The sequence below is a fragment of the Oncorhynchus gorbuscha genome, linkage group LG22, assembly GCF_021184085.1.
Source record: "Oncorhynchus gorbuscha isolate QuinsamMale2020 ecotype Even-year linkage group LG22, OgorEven_v1.0, whole genome shotgun sequence".
NCBI lineage: Eukaryota > Metazoa > Chordata > Actinopteri > Salmoniformes > Salmonidae > Oncorhynchus > Oncorhynchus gorbuscha.
Window position 1 is genome coordinate 21,259,409 of NC_060194.1, and position 22,795 is coordinate 21,282,203.

Genomic DNA, 22,795 nt, shown 5'->3' on the forward strand with positions numbered 1-22,795 from the left:
GCACACCAGTATTTATACTTGCACATCTATCAATCCAGTGTTAATTTGCTAAATTGTAATTACTTCACCACTATGGCCTATTTATTGCCTTACCTCCTTACTTCGTTTGCCCACACTGTATACAGATTGTTCTATTGTGTTGTTGACTGTACATTTGTTTATGTGTAACTCTGTGTTGTTGTTTTTTGTTGCACTGCTTTGCTTTATCTTGGCCAGGTCACAGTTTTAAATGAGAACTTGTTCTCAACTGGCCTACCTGGTTAAATAAAGGTTAAATAAAAAATAAAATTATTAAGGAAGTTCAGCACTAGTGTGATTGAAATTTAAAGGCAATGTTCCCGCATTAGCATAGACTGCATTGATGGTAAACACTTCATGTCGTCTCAATCGAATGTTACCTTCACATTTTTATTGCGCAATCTGTAACACTTCAGATATACAGATTGAATAGAGCCCGACTTTGAAGGGTTTAATGGTGTTGTTGATCTTCTCAGGTCGACAGGATGGACAGGTTTTCCTGCAGATGAGACACAGAGACACTTGATACCTGTGGTGGCCACCAGACCCCATCCTCCTCATACCAAGCCACCTCTAGTAACATCTCTAGTAAGGAGTACTCCTCCATTAGACAGGATGAGAGGCCAGCCACGTAGCTCACCCAACACCAGAGAACCCAGCCCTCTCCAACCATCTAAATATGAACAGCTAAGGACTTACAGCCAGAGCTCTGAGGCTTCCCACACCTGCAACAGAGGACCCACCACCACCACCACCCAAGACAGGGACAGCTACCTACCACCCCTGGTCCTCTCTGCCAGTACAGTAACCAGCCTTGAACCCTACCTTAATCCTCCCTCGGAAGAGAGAGTAAAGGGCAGAACTTGCAGGCGTAGTGGTCAGACTGTGACTGAGGGAGCTCAAAGACATGATGACTCATGGTCAGACTCAGTGAACAGCTGGCCCTCTTTATCCTCTGGTGGACACTGTCCTCTAGGCTCCTCCACACAGCCTCCTGGGAGCAAAGGGAGCTGTGAGCAGATGAGCCCCATAAGGATGTTCCACCCTGCTCCCCCCACCGTGCAGAGACCAGCCAGTAGAGGGCAGAGTGTGGCCAGGCACATGTGTCTGCCACAGCGGGACAGCCTGGTCAGCTCCTTGTGAACTGAACTCTTTAGTACAGAAGAAGATTGTTTTTTTGACCAATCAGATCTGAAAAAGATCTGATGTGATTGGTCAAAAGAGCGATTTAGTGGGAAACGTATCATTATTGTGCTGCTTGTATAAAGGCAACCTCTGATACTGTAATATATGTTCTAGCTGCAGTCTGGTCAATATGTCACTCCTAAAATGAGATATCCTCACAAACATGTATCTTATCACAGGTCAATAGTACTCATACTTGTGAAAGGGATGTCGTAACCTCTTTAATATACAGAATGAGTGCTGGCATTGGCTTGTCTTCCACAATGAGACAACAGGCACAGGGATGTTATATGGTGATTTTACAGAGACTGGTAGAAGACCTGAAAGAGAACAAGACAATATGGTTGAATGCTTTTGAAATGATTAAACATTTGATCTACATATTCAACCATTTTAATGAATGCATTTTGAATAAATATGAATGTATTTGGATAAATGTTCATATGTCTCTAATACATGTTTTATTACGGTTCTGCTTTCTCCAATCTAGCGAAAGTGATTACCTGTTTAGAAAGAGAAAACACTGCATGCTGTGTAATCTAGATGGGACATAAACCACACTTGAGTGATCTTTAAAATAGATTTTATTTACCATTTGTAATTGAACAGTTTACGATATACAGCTGACATGACTAAGACAATTCAATGGATTTTGGCCCCAAGGTACAAGAGACATGGTTAGATATATATGATAAAGTACCAGTACTGTGTTCATTTCATTTGTGCTTTATTCTCCCTTATGATAGAATGTACATTGGCATAAATCATGTCTACTCTGCTGACAGTGACAACAGTTTACTCAGACCATTGTAAAGCCTTATTTCAAAACGGAAGTTTGTATTATTAGATCTGTTAAAAACACATGACTTGATTTAAAGTGCTGAAACAACTTGTAAAAAATTCAGACATCTCTGTGATTGTAGTGAATCACAGAGCAGATAAATCCGTTTTAGTACAGTAAAAGCCGACTATGTGTTTTCAGAATTGCTAACATGTATTCATTTCTTACATTCCTTTTACTACAGTGATTTCAATATGAGTTGATGAACAATTTGTTTCTATTACAATGTCACAAATATATGAATATTCATTCAATGTGTCCTTTTACACTACCTGCTTATGTTGATCATTTTAATGGAAGGGTCTCACCAAATGATAAAATGCCAAGCTAATGAAATAATAATCCCAAAAGGAAGAATAAGATAAACAAAATCACCCTTTCATACATAGTTCCCCAATACATTGATATTTTGATCTTATGTCATGTATTGCATTTACAATGTTATCTAGTATTTTATTCAGATCCCCATTAGCTGAAGCAGCAACTACTCTTCCTGGGGCCCGAGCAATGTTGCTGATTATGAGGTTTGATTTTATTTGATTATTTTATATATTTGCCACGTAATGCTCGTAAACTACTCCTCCACCAAATTGAAAAGGCCAGTCTGTTTACACAAAAAATGTACAGCACAGTCGCTATATTGTAAACAGATGTGACTGCAGTACAGTACCACAGTGTTCACTTAATACTGTTGGCATTATTGCTATGTAAAATAGATGAACACTTATTATGTACCGTCTCCAACAGTCATGTAGCTGCAGACATGTCATGTACCTCCAACAGTCATGTAGCTGCAGACATGTCATGTACCTCCAACAGTCATGTAGCTGCAGACATGTCATGTACCTCCAACAGTCATGTAGCTGCAGACATGTCATGTACCTCCAACAGTCATGTAGCTGCAGACATGTCATGTACCTCCAACAGTCATGTAGCTGCAGACATGTCATGTACCTCCAACAGTCATGTAGCTGCAGACATGTCATGTACCTCCAACAGTCATGTAGCTGCAGACATGTCATGTACCTCCAACAGTCATGTAGCTGCAGACATGTCATGTACCTCCAACAGTCATGTAGCTGCAGACATGTCATGTACCTCCAACAGTCATGTAGCTGCAGACATGTCATGTACCTCCAACAGTCATGTAGCTGCAGACATGTCATGTACCTCCAACAGAACATACTGGTAAATGAATTCCTTTTGAATTTCAAGTTTCAACCCAAGCTTTTGTTCGGCAATACTTTTGATATCAGCTGGCTTTTAGAACAAGAATAAGGTACTGTCACTGAACATGGATGATAAATTGTGTCGATAAAATACATGTTTGTTTTTTTTTGTACAAAAAAAGGTCTCTTAAATAGGTAGTTTGTGTTTTGTTAGATGTAAAAATGGATTGTTACTGATTGATTAGAATTACATGACATCAATACTGACACTATCGTGGTCTAAACATAGTAGTTATCAGTCGGGTATCCACTACACATAAATACATATTACACTAAACACTGGCTAATTATACTATAAGAAAATCAAAATGCACCCAAATAAAAACACACAAACACCAGTCCTCTGATAGAGGAAGAATTGTGGGGATAGCAGAGACCAAAGGGTTGCAATAGCATGGTGGTTATCCTAACTTACTACTTACTTACTCCTAACTTACTATTATAAAGAAGAGGACTACAAGTCAACAGTTCAACAAGAAGAAGAAATAAAAGTCCTAGAGGACTCCCTAGCCTCAGCCGGCATGTCGAGAATAATTCTGTTATCAAATGAAGTCACCAGGGTCATTATATACTAACCCACTTTAGCTCATTTACACCTGCTGTCAACTTCTTATTACCAAAATGATATGTATCCATAGTGTTTCTAACTTTTCAAGACACACACATCAGTTAAAAGCAACATCATTATTAATATCCTGTGCTATCGTCATTCCAGGAACACTACTACCCTGCTTTATAACAGATTCAGTAGTGTGGCTGTACTGTGCTTCTGTCATCATCATAGGAGAACACACTAGTCGTGTCTCCATCTGAAGTAAAACTTGAGTCTGTTGGGCTGCATCTAACCTACTGGTGTGCTTGTTTTTTTGTTTAAATAACCAAAAACTTTGGGTGGGTCCCAAATGGAACCCTATTCCCCATTACATAGGCAATGAGATGCCATGTGGGACAAAATAACCACTACCTACTCCCCTGAGTGTCAGACATGCCTCCTGTTGGACTGCAAGGTTTCGTTTCTATTTTGGACAAAGTCTGGATAGCTAATTGTCATGACACTTTTAACACAGTGAAACTGAAGTAAAATGGAAGGAGAACAACTCATAGTCATATGACAGCAGAAACTAGATTTGTGCAGTCAGATAAAGATGTTGAACATTATATACAGTGACGTACGTACTGGTTAAAGAAGAAATACAACATCTGTAGTTTCACCAAGATACGATGCTCTAGCTCTTACGTACGTACTGGTTAAAGAAGAAATACAACATCTGTAGTTTCACCAAGATACGATGCTCTAGCTCTTTAGCAGCTGCATTGCCAGACTACCTCTCTCCATCAGTGTAGGCCAGGCAAGGACCCAGTGGATTTACAATGTTACCACAGACTGGTCGTTGCCTCACTGCAACACAGATGCAACGTAACAGAGCGGAGACAAATGCCTCAAATTAGATGGAGAGATGGGACTTCTTGACAATTGCCAATTCCAGCAACTTGTGAGAGCACTACTCCCACCCTAAACACAACCACAACAGCATCCTTTCACAAAGTGACTGAAATACATGTCCCTCCCACTCCAACCCCCTAAAATAAAACAATTACCAGTAAAAAAATCAAGTCATGGATGAGGAATGGTAAACATTACTGTTATTTCTTAAGATACTGTTGCTTCTTACAACATCAACATGTTTTCCTTATAATTATTTACTATGTTAATTTACAATAATAAAAGATAAAAATAAGACAATTCTATAGAGAGAACGATACTATACAACTACATATAAACTACATAATTCAGTAAAGATGACTGAAGTTTTTTTTTATTCTCCTGGAGACAAGCTCCATTACCAGGCTAACCAATGGCCTCTCTCCTTCCTGTTTCCACATCCAGTCACACCATTACTTGGCTCAGAGCTTTAAAACGCCTGTAAATACATTTATTTTCCTCTGCAAAGACACCTGCTGATGCAAGTCTCTCAGTTTAGAAGAAGTTAACAAAGACACATACTCCAGCTATGTCACCCAGATATTAAAGTTCATGCATGTGCAACATGTTTTTTGGTTAACATGCCTGGTTGGGGCAAATCCTACTTGTGAGTAACAGAGGCTATGAGGCAACACCACTGTGTACTCCCTCCTCGATATGCTAGCTGCTTCGGTCCTCAATCAAATGCTCCCTTCACAAGTGAGATGCCACATTTCGAGATGCATTTCCCGCGGAAATGATTGGAAGACTAAAAAAGAGAGATGGCACTTTATTGTACTGAGTTGCATCCATCCACCCATTTGTTTTTGTGTGTGAACATGTTATGGTTGTCTTTATCTTAGCTCCCTCTCTAATGTAAAGCCTACCATAATCATAGAAACATTTACTCAGGTTTTGAACGTGTTCAGTAAGTAGTAAATTGTTTTGGGACCCTGAGAATGGGCATTGGGAAGTCATGTGCTTCAGTCAGGGTAGCTGTTCAGAAAGCTGGAGACCAACATGCTCTGTGTGTGTGGGGAGTTGGTGCTGTAATGCATGTTAGTTGTTTACATCATTGGAAGTACACGGGCGTAACTGTATAGTTAGTCAAATGAAATATGTGTCAGACGAGTAGCTAAAAAGCCATTGGCTTACTCCAATTTGAGTTGTTCTGGGTAACCCTAAAGCAGCATACGTAACAGTCTGAGTAGTGGACACTATATTGTATCAGAGGGTACTGAGAGTCAAAAGCTATACCGTAGATAAAACAGCAGAAGGGAAAGATCAGTCCCTAGAGTGGTTCCATTCAGATGTCTACAGCACTGACCCAAAGAACACCTGGCCTCCAGCTTTAAAACCCCCAGCACTGCCACTTGAAAAGTTGCCAATTCCGCTGGATATCTTTACAGATGAAGGAGAAAAATGTTGTCCCTCCCCTATTGTGCCATGTATTCACAGTGTGTACACACACCTGCATAATATGAAGAAGAGAAAAAAAAAGCATAATTAAATTATGTCGAAACAAGAGGTGAAATTATTTTGGATGACGGCCAATTTCTCTAGAAATAATAAGCCCTTACAATATGTAAAGGTCTCCAGTGAGTGGGCTCTCCCCCACGTTGCGGTGTGCTGTGGGAAAGGGTGGTTGGGTGGGGACTGGCACTAGCCCAGTGGGGGCCTCTATGCGCTGGGGGTAGTGTTGTGTGCTGTTGAGCCGTTGCTGCCCTGGATGGTGAGGCTGATCTCATCCCTCTTCTCATCCTCCTTCTCCTTCAGCTCCTCTTTCAGGGGACGCACCTCCACCTCTCCCTCTGAGCCTGGGGTGGCGTAGAGGCCTATCCGATGCTCACTCAGGGCCGGGCCCCACTTCACGTCTGGCTTGCACGAATTCTTCAACCGCTGTAAGGGGTGGAGGGTCAGAGGTCAATGTGAGTGAAGCGACATAGGTTCATTATGTATTGCTAATTAGAGGCAGGTAAAACAGTTGGGAAATGATGTAATGCAAGTTACGTAATAACAGAACACTCATCGGGTTCTCCCTTTTACCATCCATTTCTTTTAGATCGAGCGCCCCTTCGACGAAATGTTCCATTTAACAAACAAAACAAAAACGACACTTTCACCAGTCTTAGAATGCCAACCACATCTGCTTTCCAACACAAAACACAGACAGAGCGCTACTGTGGATTTTACCTCTAAAAATGTGCTTCCCTCAGACTTGGCGATCTTGTAGAGAGCATAGATGGGTATGCAGATGACGGAGGACATGGCCATAAGGAAGCCGATGGCTAGAGACCAGCCGGGGTACACATAGTCGTTGTAGGTGATCGGCTTGTACTGGATCACTGTGAAGATCAGGATAAACTGCAAATATAAAAGACAGAGAGGGACCATTCGTGTCAAGTACACATAGAGATCCTATGAATCACTAGTCACTTAGTTCTATCTGTAATTCTTTTGACAAGTAATGAATACTTTGAAACGGACAAACATTATTGACATTTGAAAAAAGAAAGTATGTACAGTATGCTCATCAAGTCGTGTTCTAGGTCTAGGTCATTCTGGTATTCAGACATATATTTTGCACAACAGGTTTTTGTTGAGAACAAGGCAAAAGTGAAAAAAAAGTGTAGCCATACAGATTAATGACAAGTGTGTGGAATGCAGAGCAGGTGAAGCCTCATAACATGTCAACTCTGGGGCCATGGAAGGTAGCTACTGGGAACGGGGTTGATGAAATGCTCTTACAGATATGATGATGGGGGACACAAATCTCCAGCAGACCCGGAAGAAGATTGGAGGGGGGAAACCCAGCATCATCTCAACGTCCTTGAAGTATTTCTTGTGTCCTGTACACAAACAGTACGGCTTGTTGTCAATTAGTTTTCTGATTAGTTTTCACCAATAGCCTTGGCAGAGCATTGTGCACAATAGATATTTATAATCAAGGAAAGACAGTTGGACTCACCATAGACATACATGATACAGATGCACATGATGCAGGAGATGATAACCAGAGAGAAACTAGCAGCATAGTTATCCATCAGCAGCAGCCAGTAGATCCCAGCCTAAAGACATGAGAGCACAGGTGGAGAATACAAAATCAGTATACATCCTGAACATTCGTGCCCTGGGGAGTATTCACTAGGAACCAGAACGGAAGCAAATGGAACAAAACGGTGAGGGGCCTACCTGAATTTGTCCAATAGAATCAACAGTTTTGTTACAAAACAAAAAGTTTTCCAACTGTTTGGGCTAATGATTATACCCCTGAATAATTATGTGTGTGTGTGTGTGTGTGTGTGTGTGTGTGTGTGTGTGTGTGTGTGTGTGTGTGTGTGTGTGTGTGTGTGTGTGTGTGTGTGTGTGTGTGTGTGTGTGTGTGTGTGTGTGTGTGTGTGTGTGTGTGTGTGTGTGTGTGTGTGTGTGTGTGTGTGTGTGTGTGTGTGTGTGTGTGTGTGTGTGTGTGTGTGTGTGTGTGTGTGTGTGTGTGTGTGTGTGTGCACATGCATCTATATTAGGGTTGAATGGTGGGAACTCAGTTATCAAGATTTCCCAGCCAAAACAACTCCCTTTTCCCGGGATAAATAACTGCGTGAAACCGAAACATTATAATAAATGACTTCTATGAGCTGTTAGATGATATGCGATGTCTGAATCTGGCTTCTCTGCGGCCTTCTGCTCTCTGCATGAATCATCAATGCTCAGGGTGGGGACATACTATCCCTCTCAGTATGGAGCACAGTTCACAATGCATGTAGACATATCATCTCATCATGGTAAGCCTACATTTGCTGCAGCATAGTCTATGCTACAGTAATATAAAGACAGAATGTGCGTCTAATTTACACATTTCCATCTCAGTGGAGGCTGCTGAGGGAAGGACGACTCATAATAATGGCTGGAATCGAGTCAATGGAGTGGTCTCAACCACACAGAAACCATGCCTTTGATACCATTCCATTGACTCCAAGCCAGACATACAAATATTGTTGTTTTAAATCCATGCAAGCGTGAGCACTCTCTGGCAGTCTTTCTTTCTCCATCAAGTCCCTTCAAATTGCATCCAAAATAGATAATCCTGTTCAAGTTTAAGTGGGATATATACTATATATATACTAGCCTACCTCTTTCAGGTAATACATTCAATGCAGTATTAGCCTTGTATTTAGATAATGAATGATGGGTTGTGCATAATAAGCTTCTAACTTATCGCCTCTGACTCTTGCGCAATACGCACAACCCTGTGCTCCGCTAGCCTCTACTTAAATAACACTCCTTAGCTCTTGGAGTCCCATGCAGGAAAAGCTAGTCTAGAATAGCTTGCTGGACATGTTTATTTTTTAGCATTTCTTATCCCGATTGGTTTGCTGAATGTTACATACAGCAGTCAACAGACCTCACGGGTAGTTTGAAGAGTGAACACGTGATGGCGGTAGGCTATAGCAGTTATTTATTCAGACCCAACCATTCAATCTTTGTGAAGATAAGTGAAAGCAGTCTGCATTTATTCTACTCCTATATTATTCAAGCATGTCATTACAATGATGAAGGACAACAAAACGTATTGAATTTAACTGTTGAAAGTGAGGAATGTATGAAGCAACAATAGAGAGTGAAAGAGAAGGTAGGCTAATAACATTGGGGGAAATATCATATGAAAGGTACATTGCCTTCGGAAAGTATTCAGACCCCTTCCCTTTTATCCACATTTTGTTACGTTACAGCCTTATTCTAAAATGGATTTAAAAAAAAAATCCTCACCAATCTACACACAATACTCCACAATGACAGGTTTTAATCGACATCCATGGCACCCGGGGAACAGTGAGTTAACTGCCTTGCTCAGGGGCAGAACGACAGATTTGTACCTTGTCAGCTTGGGGATTCGATCCAGCAACCTTTTCGGTTACTGGCCAAACACTCTAACCCCTATGCTACTATCTAGGTCAAATAGAGTAGAGGCGTTGTGCCGTGCAGTGTCACTTTATCTGTTTTTTGAAACCAGGTTCGCTGTTTATTTGAACAATATGAGATGAAAGGGAGTTCCATGCAATAATGGCCCTATATAATACTGTACACATACTTTAATTTATTCTGGATTTGGGGACTGTGAAAAGACCTCTGGTGGCATGTCTGGTGGGGTAAGTGTGTGTGTCAGAGCTGTGTGTACGGTGACTATGCTAACAATTTGGAATGTTTAACACATTAATGTTTCTTATAAAAAGAAGATGTGATGGAGTCAGTCTCTCCTCAACTCTTAGCCAAGAGAGACTGGCAGCATAGTATTTATATTAGCTCTCTGATTACAATGCAGATCAAGACATGCAACTCTGTTCTGGGCCAGCTACAACTTAAATAGGTCTTTCCTTGCAGCACTCGACCATACGACTAGACAATAATCAAGACAAGACTAAACTAGAGCCTGCAGGACTTTGATGTTTGGAATGCGATGTCATAAAAGCAGAGCATCTCTTTATTACGGACAGACATCTCCCCATGTTTACAACCATTGACTCTATATGTTTTGACCATGGCAGTTTACAATCTAAAAGGTAAAACCAAGTAATTTAGTCTTGTTCAACAGCCACACCATTCATTACTAGATTCAGCTGAGGTCTAGAACTTCGGGAATGATTTGTACCAAATACAAAGCTCTTAGTTTAGGGATGTTCAGGACCAGTTTATTACTGGCCACCCATTCAAAAACAGACTGCAACCCTTTGCTAAGGGTTTCAGTGACTTCATTAGCTGTGGTTGCTGATACATATACGTATGGTTGAATCATCAGCATACATGGACACACATACTTTGTTTAATGCAAGTGGTAGGTCATTGGTAAAAATAGAAAAGAGTAGAGGGCCTAGATAGCTGCCCTGCGGTACACCACACTTTACATTTTTTACATTAGAAAACCCTTTGATTTCTATTAGATAGATAGCTCTGAATCCACGATATGGCTTAGGTTGAAAAGCCATAACACATGCGTTTTCTCAACAACAGATTATGGTCAATAATGTCAAAGGCTGCACTGAAATCTCACAGTACAGCTCCAACAGTCTTCTTATTTTAAATTTATTTCAACCAATCATCAGAGATTTGTATCAGTGCAGTATGTTGAGTGCCCTTCTCTGTAAGCATGTTGAAAGTCTGTTGTTAATTTGTTTACAGAGAAATAGCATTGAATTTGGTCAAACACGTTTTTCCCCAACAGTTTGCTAAGAGCTGGCAACAAGCTGATAGGTCTGCTGTTAGAACCAGTAAAGGCTGCTTTATCACTTTTGGGTAGTGGAATTACTTTGGCTTCCCTCCAGGCCTGAGGACAAAGACTTTCCTATAGGCTCAGATTAAATATATGACATATAGGAGTGGCTATAGAGTCAGCTACCATCCTCAGTAGCTCTCCATCTAAGTTGCCAATGCCAGGGGGTTTGTCATTATTGATCGATACCAATATCTGTTCCACCTCTCCCACACTAACTTTACAAATTTCAATTATTTGTTTTTTTATGCATAGCTCACTGTTCATTGTAGCATTTCCTGCCTGAGTTTGCAAACTTTGCCAATTAAGTAGTCTTTAAAATAATTGGTAGCATCAAATGTTTTTGTGATGAATAAGCCATCTAAGTTGAATTGTTGAATTCGTCTTTCTGCCCATAATTTTATTTAAAGTACTTCAAAGTTTTTTTTGATTGTGAAGAAATTTCTTTGTTTGTGCTTTTCCAATTTGACTGAGATCATGCAAGTGACTGATTGATCATGCCTGGGAGGAATTCTCAGTCTCAGAAAGGACGTGTTAAGCTGTATAAGTGATTGGCAGTATGCCCAGTACCATGTTTTGAGAACTGAAGGGGTGTCTCAGTTACAAGGTCTCAGCCTGGAGAGAGGAAGCCTCGTGAGGTATTGGTCGGTCACATGCATGAACCAAACGTTAATGATGAATTAATTATGGATAATGAATAAGCTAAATCATGCAAATATTACTTGCCTGTGTAAGCAGTATATAAGAGAACTAATGGGACTGCCCCGGCGGAGTTCCCGACCAGCGTGTGCATTAAGTTTGTTAGAATCTCTCCAGTTTGCTGATAATAAATAATGATTTATTGAATATTGACTTCAGGTGTCCCTGGTGGTAATTTCCACAACACCATGCGTTATTTCATTGATCTTGGCTTCATCATACAGTTTATTTTTCTTTTCTTTTTGTTGAGTTTATTCACTTCTCAATTTGCAGTAAGTTAGCCAGTCAGATGTGCAGCCAAATTAATTAGCCACTGTCACGATCGTCGTAGTGAGGAGACCAAAGCGCAGCGTGATGTGAATACATCTTTTTAATGAAAGACGAAGTACACTAAACAAACAAACAGAATAACAAGACGAACGTGACCGCTATCAAAACTGAGTGCAAACATGCAACATTACATAGACATACATAAACACTTAGATGGTTAAAAAAACAAACCTACAAAACCCCTAGACAGTACAAAAACACATACATCACCCATGTCACACCCTGACCTAACCAAAATATATAAAGAAAACAAAGAATACTCAGGTCAGGGCGTGACAGTACCGCAGCGGGCCCCAGACTGAAGATCATCTTAGAGAGCGCCACTGGACGGAAAGGCGCCTCTGGATTGAGGAGCGACTCTGGCAGCTCTGGACAGGAGGGAGACTCTGGCGGCTCCGGGACAGGAGGGAGACTCTGGCGGCTCCGGGACAGGAGGGAGACTCTGGCGGCTCCGGGACAGGAGGGAGACTCCGGCATCGCCGGCGTGACAGGTGGCTCTGGCAGCTCCTGGCTGGCTGACGGCTCTGGCGGCTCAGGACAGACGGGAGACTCTAGCAGCTCAGGACAGACGGGAGACTCTAGCAGCTCAGGACAGACGGGAGACTCTAGCAGCTCAGGACAGACGGGAGACTCTAGCAGCTCAGGACAGACGGGAGACTCTAGCAGCTCAGGACAGACGGGAGACTCTAGCAGCTCAGGACAGACGGGAGACTCTAGCAGCTCAGGACAGACGGGAGACTCTAGCAGCGCTGGACAGGCGGGAGCACCTGTAGGGATGAGACGGAGAGACAAGCCTGGTGCGGGGGGCTGCCACCGGAGGGCTGGTGCGTGGAGGTGGCACTGGATAGACCGGACCTTGCAGGTGCACTGGAGCTCTTGAGCACCGAGCCTTCCCGACCTTACCTGGTTGAATGCTCCCGGTAGCCAGGCCAGTGCAGCGAGGTGGAATAGCCCGCACTGGGCGGTGCTGGCGAACCGGGGACACCATGTGTAAGGCTGGTGCCATGTACGCCGGCCCGAGGAGATGCACTGGAGACCAGATGCGTAGAGCCGGCTTCATGGCACCTGGCTCGATGCCCACTCTAGCCCGGCCGATATGAGGAGCTGGAATGTACCGCACCGGGCTCTGGGGAGACTGTGCGCTCCACCGCATAACACGGTGCCTGCCCGGTCCCTCTCTCTCTCCGGTAAGCACGGGAAGTTGGCGCAGGTCTCCTACCTGGCTTCACCACACTCCCCGCGTGCCCCCCCCAATACATTTTTGGGGCTGCCTCTCGGGCTTCCAGCCACGCTGTCGTGCTGCCTTCTCATACCGGCGCCTCTCTGCTTTCGCTGCCTCCAGCTCTGCTTTGGGGCGGCGATATTCCCCTGGCTGTGCCCAGGGTCCTTTGCCGTCCAGAATCTCCTCCCAAGTCCATGAGTCCTGCGTTCTTTGCCGCTGCTGCTGCTGGCCGTTACCACGCTGCTTGGTCCTTTGTTGGTGGGTTATTCTGTCACGATCGTCGGAGTGAATACATCTTTTTAATGAAAGATGAAAAACACGAAGTACACTAAACAAACAAACAGAATAACAAGACGAACGTGACCACTATCAAAACTGAGTGCAAACATGTAACATTATATAGACATACATAAACACTTAGATGGTAAACAACCCCATAAACCTACAAAACCCCTAGACAGTACAAAAACACATACATCATCCATATCACACCCTGACCTAACCAAAATATATAAAGAAAACAAAGAATACTCAGGTCAGGGCGTGACAAGCCACTACATTTGCCCCATCTCTTTCAACCATACAGTTTTTCAATTCCTCATCAATCCATGGAGCCTTAACAGTTCTAACAGTCAGTTTCTTAACAGGTGCATGTTTATCAGTAATTGGAAGAAGCAATTTAATAAATTAATCAAGTGCAGCGTCTGGATGCTCCTCATTAATCACATCAGACCAACAAATATTTTTAACATCATCCACTTAAGAGTCACAGCAAAATCTTTTGTATGATTTCTTATACACTATTTTAGGCCCAGCTGTTGGAACTTTGGCTCTCCTGGATATAGCCACAATATTGTGATCACTGCATCCAATGGGTACGGATACAGCTCTAGAACATTTGTATGATGTTGTTCCTGTACGGTTTGTAAACACCCTGGTAAATTGATTAATAACCTGAACCAGATTACAGGTACTGGTTACTGTAAGAAGCTTCCTCTTCAGAGGACAGCTTGATGAAAACCAATCAATATTCAGGTCGCCAAGAAAGTAGACCTCACTGTTTACATCACATACACTACCAAGCAGTTCACACATATTATTTAGATACTGACTGTTAGCACTTGGTGGCCTATAGCAACACACCAAAAGAAAAGGCTTTAGATGTGACAAGTGAACCTGCAACCACAACACTTCAATAACACTTGACATAAGATCTTCTCCAAGCATTACAGGCATATGGTTCTGAATATATATAGCAACACCTCCCCCATAAGCATTCCTGTATCTTCTAGAGATGTTATATCCTTGTATTGCTACTGCTGTATCATCAAATTAATTATCTAAGTGAGTCTTAGAAATGGTTAATATATGAACGTTATCTGATGTTAGCAAGTTATTGATTTTATCAACCTTATTTCTGAGGCTACATATATGGGCTATTTTCAGCCCAGCCCTTTCCTGGGTAGCTTATCAGAGATAGACATAATTTGGAAAAGTGCAAACAAAGCAAGAGAAAAAAAACCATTCAGCAGTCAATTAATCAGTTGGTGTGTGTAATTGTGTGTGCTGCGGGGTTGAAGCTACACACCCATAGGCTTGGCTCTCTCTCATTCCTTCCAGGCTTTTGGGAGGGATGGTGGACAAAGAGCCTGTCATAGCGGATGTAAGCAAGGTCCCCGTGAGCTCTGGCATTTTTCATGGCTGGGATAAGTTCTTTCCTCTTTTGGCGCACAGCTTCCGGATAGTATTCGTTGCGGAAGATATATGCTCCTCTCAAGTTCTTGGCTCTTTTCGGAACAACTACCTTGTCCTTGAACCTCACAAACTTGACCACTATCGGCCTGGGCCTGACACCTGGGTCGGTGGGGTTTTTTCCAGTTCTGTGGTCACGCTCCACTTCAATCTTCCTGTTGTCCATCTTCAGTTTCTCCAAGATCATTTCCCTTACTTTGTCCTCAGACTCCGTTCCAGGTCTCATGTAGAGATTCTGCAATTCCGTCCACAACCATGTTGTTCAGTCTTGATTGTCCATCGACATAACCTTGATTTCTCCATCATTCTTATTACATACAGAACTGATGTTCTCTCTTCATGATTTACAGATTGCTGTCATCTTGCCATTCTCCTGCTCAAACTCATCGAGCTGAACCTGGGAGAACGGCAAACTGTTCTTCAGGTCCTGGACCTCTTTGGTCAGGTTGTCCATTCTTTTATTAGTTGACTCTTCCAGTATTTGGACACTTGAATCTATGTTCTTGTTGCTGTAACAACTGCTTGTAGAACTATGTTCGTTCGTCTAAAAGATCCTTCACCTGTGATAGAGAGACACCACTGTCCTCAACAACATCGGTACTCCAGCCGTTTTTGGTCTTTGTCATGGTAGCAGCGTAGGTTACACGGTTACTCCTCGCAGTTCCAGACAGGGCAGGTCGTAGTGAAGATTGAAAACAACAACAAACAGCAGGGATCTCGCCAGCCACAATCCCGGGACAATCCTCGGTCCCAGCCACAATGGCTAACCACATTGCGGACTGCGTTCAAGCCCTCCAGAAAACACTGCTAGCTTGACAGACAGCTAGGCTAGCTGCTACTCCAAACAGATCCTCAGACCCGGCCTAGGTCGTCAGGAACACAGCAACTTATGCCAACCGCGTCGCAGGATCCACACTCAGAAGGTAGCTAGCTAGTAATAAACTTCTCAATAGACTTTCAAAACTGTCTTATAGAACAAACTGAGCTCTCCATCGTTCCACGTTCAACAGGAAGTGACAAAATGCATACTAAGAGGACAGTTTAATACAATACAGTGCAGTAATACAGTTCACACTGTATTAGCCTACTGGAGCTAGTTTCATTAATTTACCCAGGAGAGCATATACAGTTGAAGTCGGAAGTTTGCATACACCTTAGCCAAATACATTTAAACTCAGTTTTTCACAATTCCTGATATTTAATCCTAGTAAAAATTCACTGTTTTATGTCAGTTAGGATCACCACTTTATTTTAAGAATGTGAAGTGTCAAAATAATAGTATAGAGAATGATTTATTTGAGCTTTTATTTCCTTCATCACATTCACAGTGGGTCAGAAGATTACCTACACTCAATTAGTATTTGGTAGCACTGCCTTTAAATTGTTTAACATGGGTCAAATGTTTTGGGTAGCCTTCCAAAAGCTTCCCACAATAAGTTGGGTGAATTTTGGCCCATTCCACCGAACAGAGCTGGTGTAACTGAGTCAGGTTTGTTAGCCTCCTTGCTCGCACATGCTTTTTCAGTTCTGCCAACACAATTTCTGTGGGATTGAGGCCAGGGCTTTGTGATGGTCACTCCAATACCTTGACTTTGTTGTCCTTAAGCCATTTTGTATTCTTGGGGTCATTGTCCATTTGGAAGACCCATTTGCGACCAAGCTTTAACTTCCTGACTGATGTCTTCAGATGTTGCTTCAATATATCCACATCATTTTCCTATCTATTTTGTGAAGAGCACCAGTCCCTCCTGCAGCAAAGCACCCCCACAACATGATGCTGCCAGCACCGGGCTTCACGGTTGGGATGGTCATTATGGACAAATAGTTCTATTTTTGTTTCATCAGACCAGAGGACATTTCTCCAAAAAGTACAACCTTTGTCCCCATGTGCAGTTGCAAACCGTAATCTGGCTTTTTTATAGCGGTTTTGGAGCAGTGGCTTCTTCCTTGATGAGCGGCCTTTCTGGTTATGTCAATATAGGACGCATTTTACTGTGGATATAGACACTTTTGTACCTGTTTCCTCCAGCATCTTCACAAGGTCCTTTGCTGTTGTTCTGGAATTTATTTGCACTTTTCTCACCATAGTACGTTCATCTCTAGGAGACAGAATGAGTCTACTTCCTGAGCGGTATGATGGCTGCGTGGTCCCATGGTGTTTATACTTGCGTACTATTGATTGTACAGATGAACATGGCATTTGGAAATTGCTCCCAAGGATGAACCAGACCTTTTTTCTGGGGTCTTGGCTGATTTCTTTTGATTTTCCCATGATGTCAAGCAAAGAGGCACTGAGTTTGAAGGTAGGCCTTGAAATACATCCACAGGTACACCTCCAATTGACTCAAATTATGTCAATTAGCCTATCAGTAGCTTCTAAAGCCATTACATAATTTCCCCAAGCTGTTTAAAGGCACAGTCAACTTAGTGTATGTAAACTTCTGACCCACTGGAATATTGATACAGTATACAATTATAAGTGACATAATCTGTCTGTAAACATTTGTTGTAAAAATGTCCTAACCGACTTTCCAAAACTATAGTCTGTTGACAAGAAATTTGTGGAGTGGTTGAAAAACGAGTTTTAATGACTCCAACCTAAGTGTATGTAAACTTCCGACTTCAACTGTAGCTAGCGACATCTGTGGGCTTTTATGTTTTTCTGTCGTGCATATGTGCAGTAGCCTATATGTCATAAATGTATTGGATAAGGGCACCATCATTTGGGCTTTTTTGGGCTTGGGCTCATAAAATGTATTTAATGTATGACTCATCAGTCTCAGGTAGCGTCAGGCTTGAATGTTCGATCAAAGCTCTAATCAAATCTAGACATAGACCTATTTATATGCCTTTGAATGACACTTCTGGTTTTGACGGGAAATACCGGGTTACCCGGGAGAAAAGTGATTTATTCTCGGTTTGGAACATTATAAAATACCGGAAAAATATTCAACCCTAATGTGTATTTTGTGTGTACGCATGCAGTGTATGTTTGTGTGTGTGTAAACATCTCTTATCCATTACCTGTGTGGTGAGGGGCACCCCCAGCAGGAAGCCCACTATAGCCACTCCTCCTGTGACTACCGTCTTGTTCCTAACGATCCAGTCAGTACCAATCTCATCCACAATGGCTGTCACCAGGGTCTCCAGCAGGCAGAACTACACACAGGGACACATTGACAGGTTTATCACTCAGCATTGACTTCTTATATCTACTTCTCAAAAAAAAAAAAACTTTCTCCAACATGAAAATAAAATACAAAAATCTACGTGTCAAGTTGAGCCCAACTGACTATGTTCGGTCATGCAGCCCTTAAATTCTATAAAAAAAATGTGTCCTATTAGACAGATGCGGCATCCCAAATGGCATCCTATTCCCTACATAGTGACACATTTTCACCTGTGCCCTGGGGGAATATGGTGCCATTTGGGAAACAGCCAGGATGTCATGGTGGTTGACTGACTCACCTGCGTCCCGAGGCCCAGCAGGATGAGCATGAAGAAGAAGAGCAGGGACCAGAGGGGGGAGATGGGCAGCAGAGTGAGGGCCTCTGGGTAGGCCACGAAGGCCAGGCCGGGACCGTGGTCGGCCACCTCAGATACATCTACGTTCAGGTGGTGGGCCATGAAACCCAGGATGGAGAAGATGACAAAGCCTGCATACACGCTGGTCGCACAGTTGGTGATGCTGATGATGATGCTGTCTCTATATGGGCGAACAATCAAAAAAGAGAAAACAGGAAGAACATTTTATTAGTAAAAACTAAGAAATAGGACACGTTTTATAGGTCTCTGTGTAAGTAACCACTAAGAAGCCATCTGTGCATTTCACCATCATTCTTCCTTCCAGTGCAGATTCATGAATACTGAACAGTCAAAGTCTTAATGACATAATCAAAAATCATGATTATACTAAATAGTGAGATATTTTTCCTGGTTTCTTTCAACCGGTGGGTTTATCAGTCACTACAAGATCATTGATTCATAGTATCCTGTCTGCCACTTCACTGCTTCCACCACATGGTGGTGCTAATCAGAAGAGAAAACCTCTTCCAGTTTGCAAGGGAGCTTTGAGTTTGACTACTGTAAACTACAATGAACAGTGAAACCGCAGGTTAAACAAGAGTAAAAAAAAAAAAAAATGTGTCTCTCTACTCCCAGTGCGCGGCCTTTGGCCTCCACCTACAGTACAATGGCATGCAATGCACACCATCACACCATATTCCATCAATTCCTGCGATTTGCAGCTGCCCTCCTCCACTCTGCACCCTTTCTGTTAATCACTGCTGACACTGTAGCGTGATTGCACCCAGAGAAGCAACAAAGACCCTTTCTGATTCACTCCAACCAAGCATGAAAAAGTACTGCAGTGTAACCGCACACACTACCCTTCACTTCTTATACAACTCAGATTGCAGAAGTGGCCCAATTGGTATCAATTTTCCTTTATAGTGCACTACTTTTGACCAGGGCCTATAGGGTGCCATTAGGGACTCACACAGGGTTTATTTGGTAGTAGAGGGGAGAGTTAAGGGGGGAACTGCGGGGGAAGAGGAAGAGTAGAGTACCTGTAGCAGTTGTTGTGGAACTTGTTGTAGGAGGCCATAGTGATGAGCCCACCCCATGCACAGCCCAGAGAGTAGAAGATCTGAGAGGCAGCGTCTCCCCACACCTGGACAGACAGAAAACCATGTGTCAATACAACCACTGAAGAAGACTTATTTCATATCTGAGGCATATGACATCTGATTTTAAAGATGTCTCTGTGTGATGAGACAGCCTACAACGTTACGCTATGAAGAGCTACAGAGCTATTATATGAGTTGTAAAAAGTCAACGTCAACAACTCATAAAGTAGTTCTTAACTAGCTGCAGTAATGACATGGTAATGACATAGATTTACATGACTTATTACTATATTTACTACATTTGCCATATGATTACCCATACCTTAGCGTCGAGGATCTTATGCCACTGTGGGGTAAGGTAGTACTTGATGCCGGTGACAGCTCCCTCCAAGGTGATGCCTCTGATGAAGAGGATGGTCAGCACCACGTAGGGGAATGTGGCTGTGAAGTACACCACCTGAGGACCGCCGAGAGGTGAAGAAGGAGTTAGAACATCTCCTAATGGGTGTCAATGATACATTATGACTAGGAGTTTTTCTTGACTAAGTAACCTGACCGGGAAAAACTACTGGCCCAATCCAATAACTTTTGGAGGTGAGAGAGAGAACGTAGAGAGATGAGCGAGATAAGAGAGAGAAGAGAGAGAAAAACAGGGAGACAGAGCGATAGACACCGCTGCTCACCTTGCCTGAAGACTTGACTCCTCTAATGAGACAGAGGAAGACCACCACCCATGACACGGCCAGACATCCCAGAATAGGGAGACGGACTTCACCAAAATTCCCGATGTCGTCTGAGATCTGCAGAACGTAGTGTCTGTGGGGAACGCACACAATTAATCACAGTGTCTATTCACAACAACGCCTTAATAGAGAAATGCAGAATGTAGAGTCAGTGCCGCAGGGACAAACAATGGCTATACGTTCATTCATGAGAGATAGAGAAGGAGAATTGTTTGGATGATCCCTTGTGTTACAGCGAGCGAATCACATATTTCAATGTAGCAGCATGACTGAAAAACAACTTGGTGACAACACAATGGTTTATCTTAACTGACAATAGGCAGGAAATACAACTCCATTCATAGTATACTGAAGACATCACCCGGAATGAAAGCTGAGCACAAACCATTTAGAAAGCCATTAACCAAGCACACCAATCCCTTCGAATGGCCCCTATTTTCTATGCTAGGGGAATAAAACAGCTACACTACTGGGGATCAAGATACTATTCTTGTCGAGAAAAATATACTTAACATCTAATCTTGTGTACTTCAGACAGTCAACTACAGTATGTGTAATGCTTGATGAATGCGGGATGATTAATCATAGGCCAGGATTAGCAAGGCACACATGCCTGCCATCTGACTGGACAGGACTAGAGCATCTGAAACAACATTGCCTTACAGAGATACACAAACACTCTTCTGTTTACCTATGGTCAGACATGCACTAAGTGACTAAAAGTATGTGGACACCTTCTCGACGAACATCTCATTACAAAATCATGGGCACTAATATGTAGTTGGTCCCTCTTTGCTGCTACAACAGCCTCCACTCTTCTGGGAAGGCTTTCCACTTGATGTTGGAGCATTGCTGTGGAGACTTGCTTCCATTAAACCATAAGAGCATCAGTGAGGTCGGACACTGATTCTGGACGATTAGGCCTGGCTCGCAGTCAGCGTTCCAATTCATCCCAAAGGTGTTGGAGGGGGTTGAGGTCAGGGCTCTGTGCAGGCCAGTCAAGTTCTTCTACACCGATCTCAACAAACCATTTCTGTATCGACCTCGCTTTTCCTTTACTGGAACTAAGGGGCGTAGTTCGAACCACGAAAATCAGCCCCAGACCATTATTCCTCCTACACCAAACTTTACAGTTGGCACTATGTATTCGGGCAGGTAGCGTTCTCCTGGCATCCACCAAACCCAGATTTGTTCATCAGACTGCCAGATAGTGAAGTGTGATCATCACTCCACTGCTCCAGAGTCCAATGGAGGCGAGATTTACACCACTCCAGCCGACGCTTGGCATTGTGCATGGTGATCTTAGGCTGCTCGACAATGGAAACCCATTTCACGAAGCGACTAACAGTTCTTGTGCTGAGCAGCCTAAAAGGCAGTTTGTTACTCTTTTGTGAGTGTTGCAACCGAGGACAGACAATTTTTACGTGCTACGAGCTTCAGCACTCTGTGATCCCCTTCTGTGAACTTGTGTGGCCTACCACTCCACAGCTGAGACAGCAGAATTACAGTATGTGCCAAAACATTTTGAACACTACTTTACTACCCATATCTAGGAGCAGTAGAGTGTGTATTAACCCTTGCAGCATCTACTCCAGTCTCTTTAATCTTGTAGGCTTGACTCAGAGTCAGCCGTGCCTACACCTTCCCACTTAGGTACTGATGGGTTGCAGAATTACAGTAACTCCCAAAATTCCCAGAAGTTCTGGCTGGACGAATCCGGATTTCCTGCTTATTCCTTTCTGATTCCGGGAATCTTCCAACCGGCAAGTGTACACTCAGGCCTTACTTCCAGTACTCAACAGATTTCAAATAAAATCAGTTAGAATTCAAATAAAGATTGATAACCAACTCTGAGTCCGGATTATGCCTTACTTCCAGTACTCTACAGGTCTAGTAGTAACTCCCTGTCACTCGTGCCTTACTTCCAGTACTCTACAGGTCTAGTAGTAACTCCCTGTCACTCGTGCCTTACTTCCAGTACTCTACAGGTCTAGTAGTAACTCCCTCTCACTCGTGCCTTACTTCCAGTACTCTACAGGTCTAGTAGTAACTCCCTCTCACTCGTGCCTTACTTCCAGTACTCTACAGGTCTAGTAGTAACTCCCTCTCACTCGTGCCTTACTTCCAGTACTCTACAGGTCTAGTAGTAACTCCCTCTCACTCGTGCCTTACTTCCAGTACTCTACAGGTCTAGTAGTAACTCCCTCTCACTCGTGCCTTACTTCCAGTACTCTACAGGTCTAGTAGTAACTCCCTGTCACTCGTGCCTTACTTCCAGTACTCTACAGGTCTAGTAGTAACTCCCTCTCACTCGTGCCTTACTTCCAGTACTCTACAGGTCTAGTAGTAACTCCCTCTCGCTCGTGCCTTACTTCCAGTACTCTACAGGTCTAGTAGTAACTCCCTCTCACTCGTGCCTTACTT

The 22,795-nt window shown here is 42.9% G+C and overlaps 2 protein-coding genes across 11 annotated transcripts in view; one reads left to right on the top strand and one right to left on the bottom strand.

The window, feature by feature from the left end:
* LOC124009227 overlaps positions 1-2,310 on the top strand; it is a 25,374-nt gene extending 23,064 nt beyond the window's left edge. The window contains exon 9 of the mRNA XM_046320810.1: positions 495-2,310. Within this exon, the coding sequence (XP_046176766.1) occupies positions 495-1,161 (667 nt within the window). The 3' untranslated portion in view covers positions 1,162-2,310. The remainder of the gene's footprint in view (positions 1-494) is intronic.
* The window catches only part of LOC124009225 (sodium- and chloride-dependent glycine transporter 1-like), a 99,928-nt gene continuing 78,902 nt past the window's right edge, over positions 1,770-22,795 (bottom strand). For 6 of the 10 annotated variants that reach the window (XM_046320807.1, XM_046320804.1, XM_046320805.1 and 3 more), the window contains 9 exons: positions 20,312-20,444; positions 19,951-20,085; positions 19,569-19,672; positions 18,469-18,706; positions 18,025-18,159; positions 7,704-7,803; positions 7,484-7,584; positions 6,929-7,099; positions 1,770-6,634 (listed from right to left, as the gene is read on the bottom strand). In XM_046320807.1, the coding sequence (XP_046176763.1) occupies positions 6,416-6,634; positions 6,929-7,099; positions 7,484-7,584; positions 7,704-7,803; positions 18,025-18,159; positions 18,469-18,706; positions 19,569-19,672; positions 19,951-20,085; positions 20,312-20,444 (1,336 nt within the window). In that variant the 3' untranslated portion in view covers positions 1,770-6,415. The remainder of the gene's footprint in view (positions 6,635-6,928; positions 7,100-7,483; positions 7,585-7,703; positions 7,804-18,024; positions 18,160-18,468; positions 18,707-19,568; positions 19,673-19,950; positions 20,086-20,311; positions 20,445-22,795) is intronic. The other 4 variants (XR_006834250.1, XR_006834251.1, XR_006834253.1 and 1 more) reach the window with 4 other exon arrangements.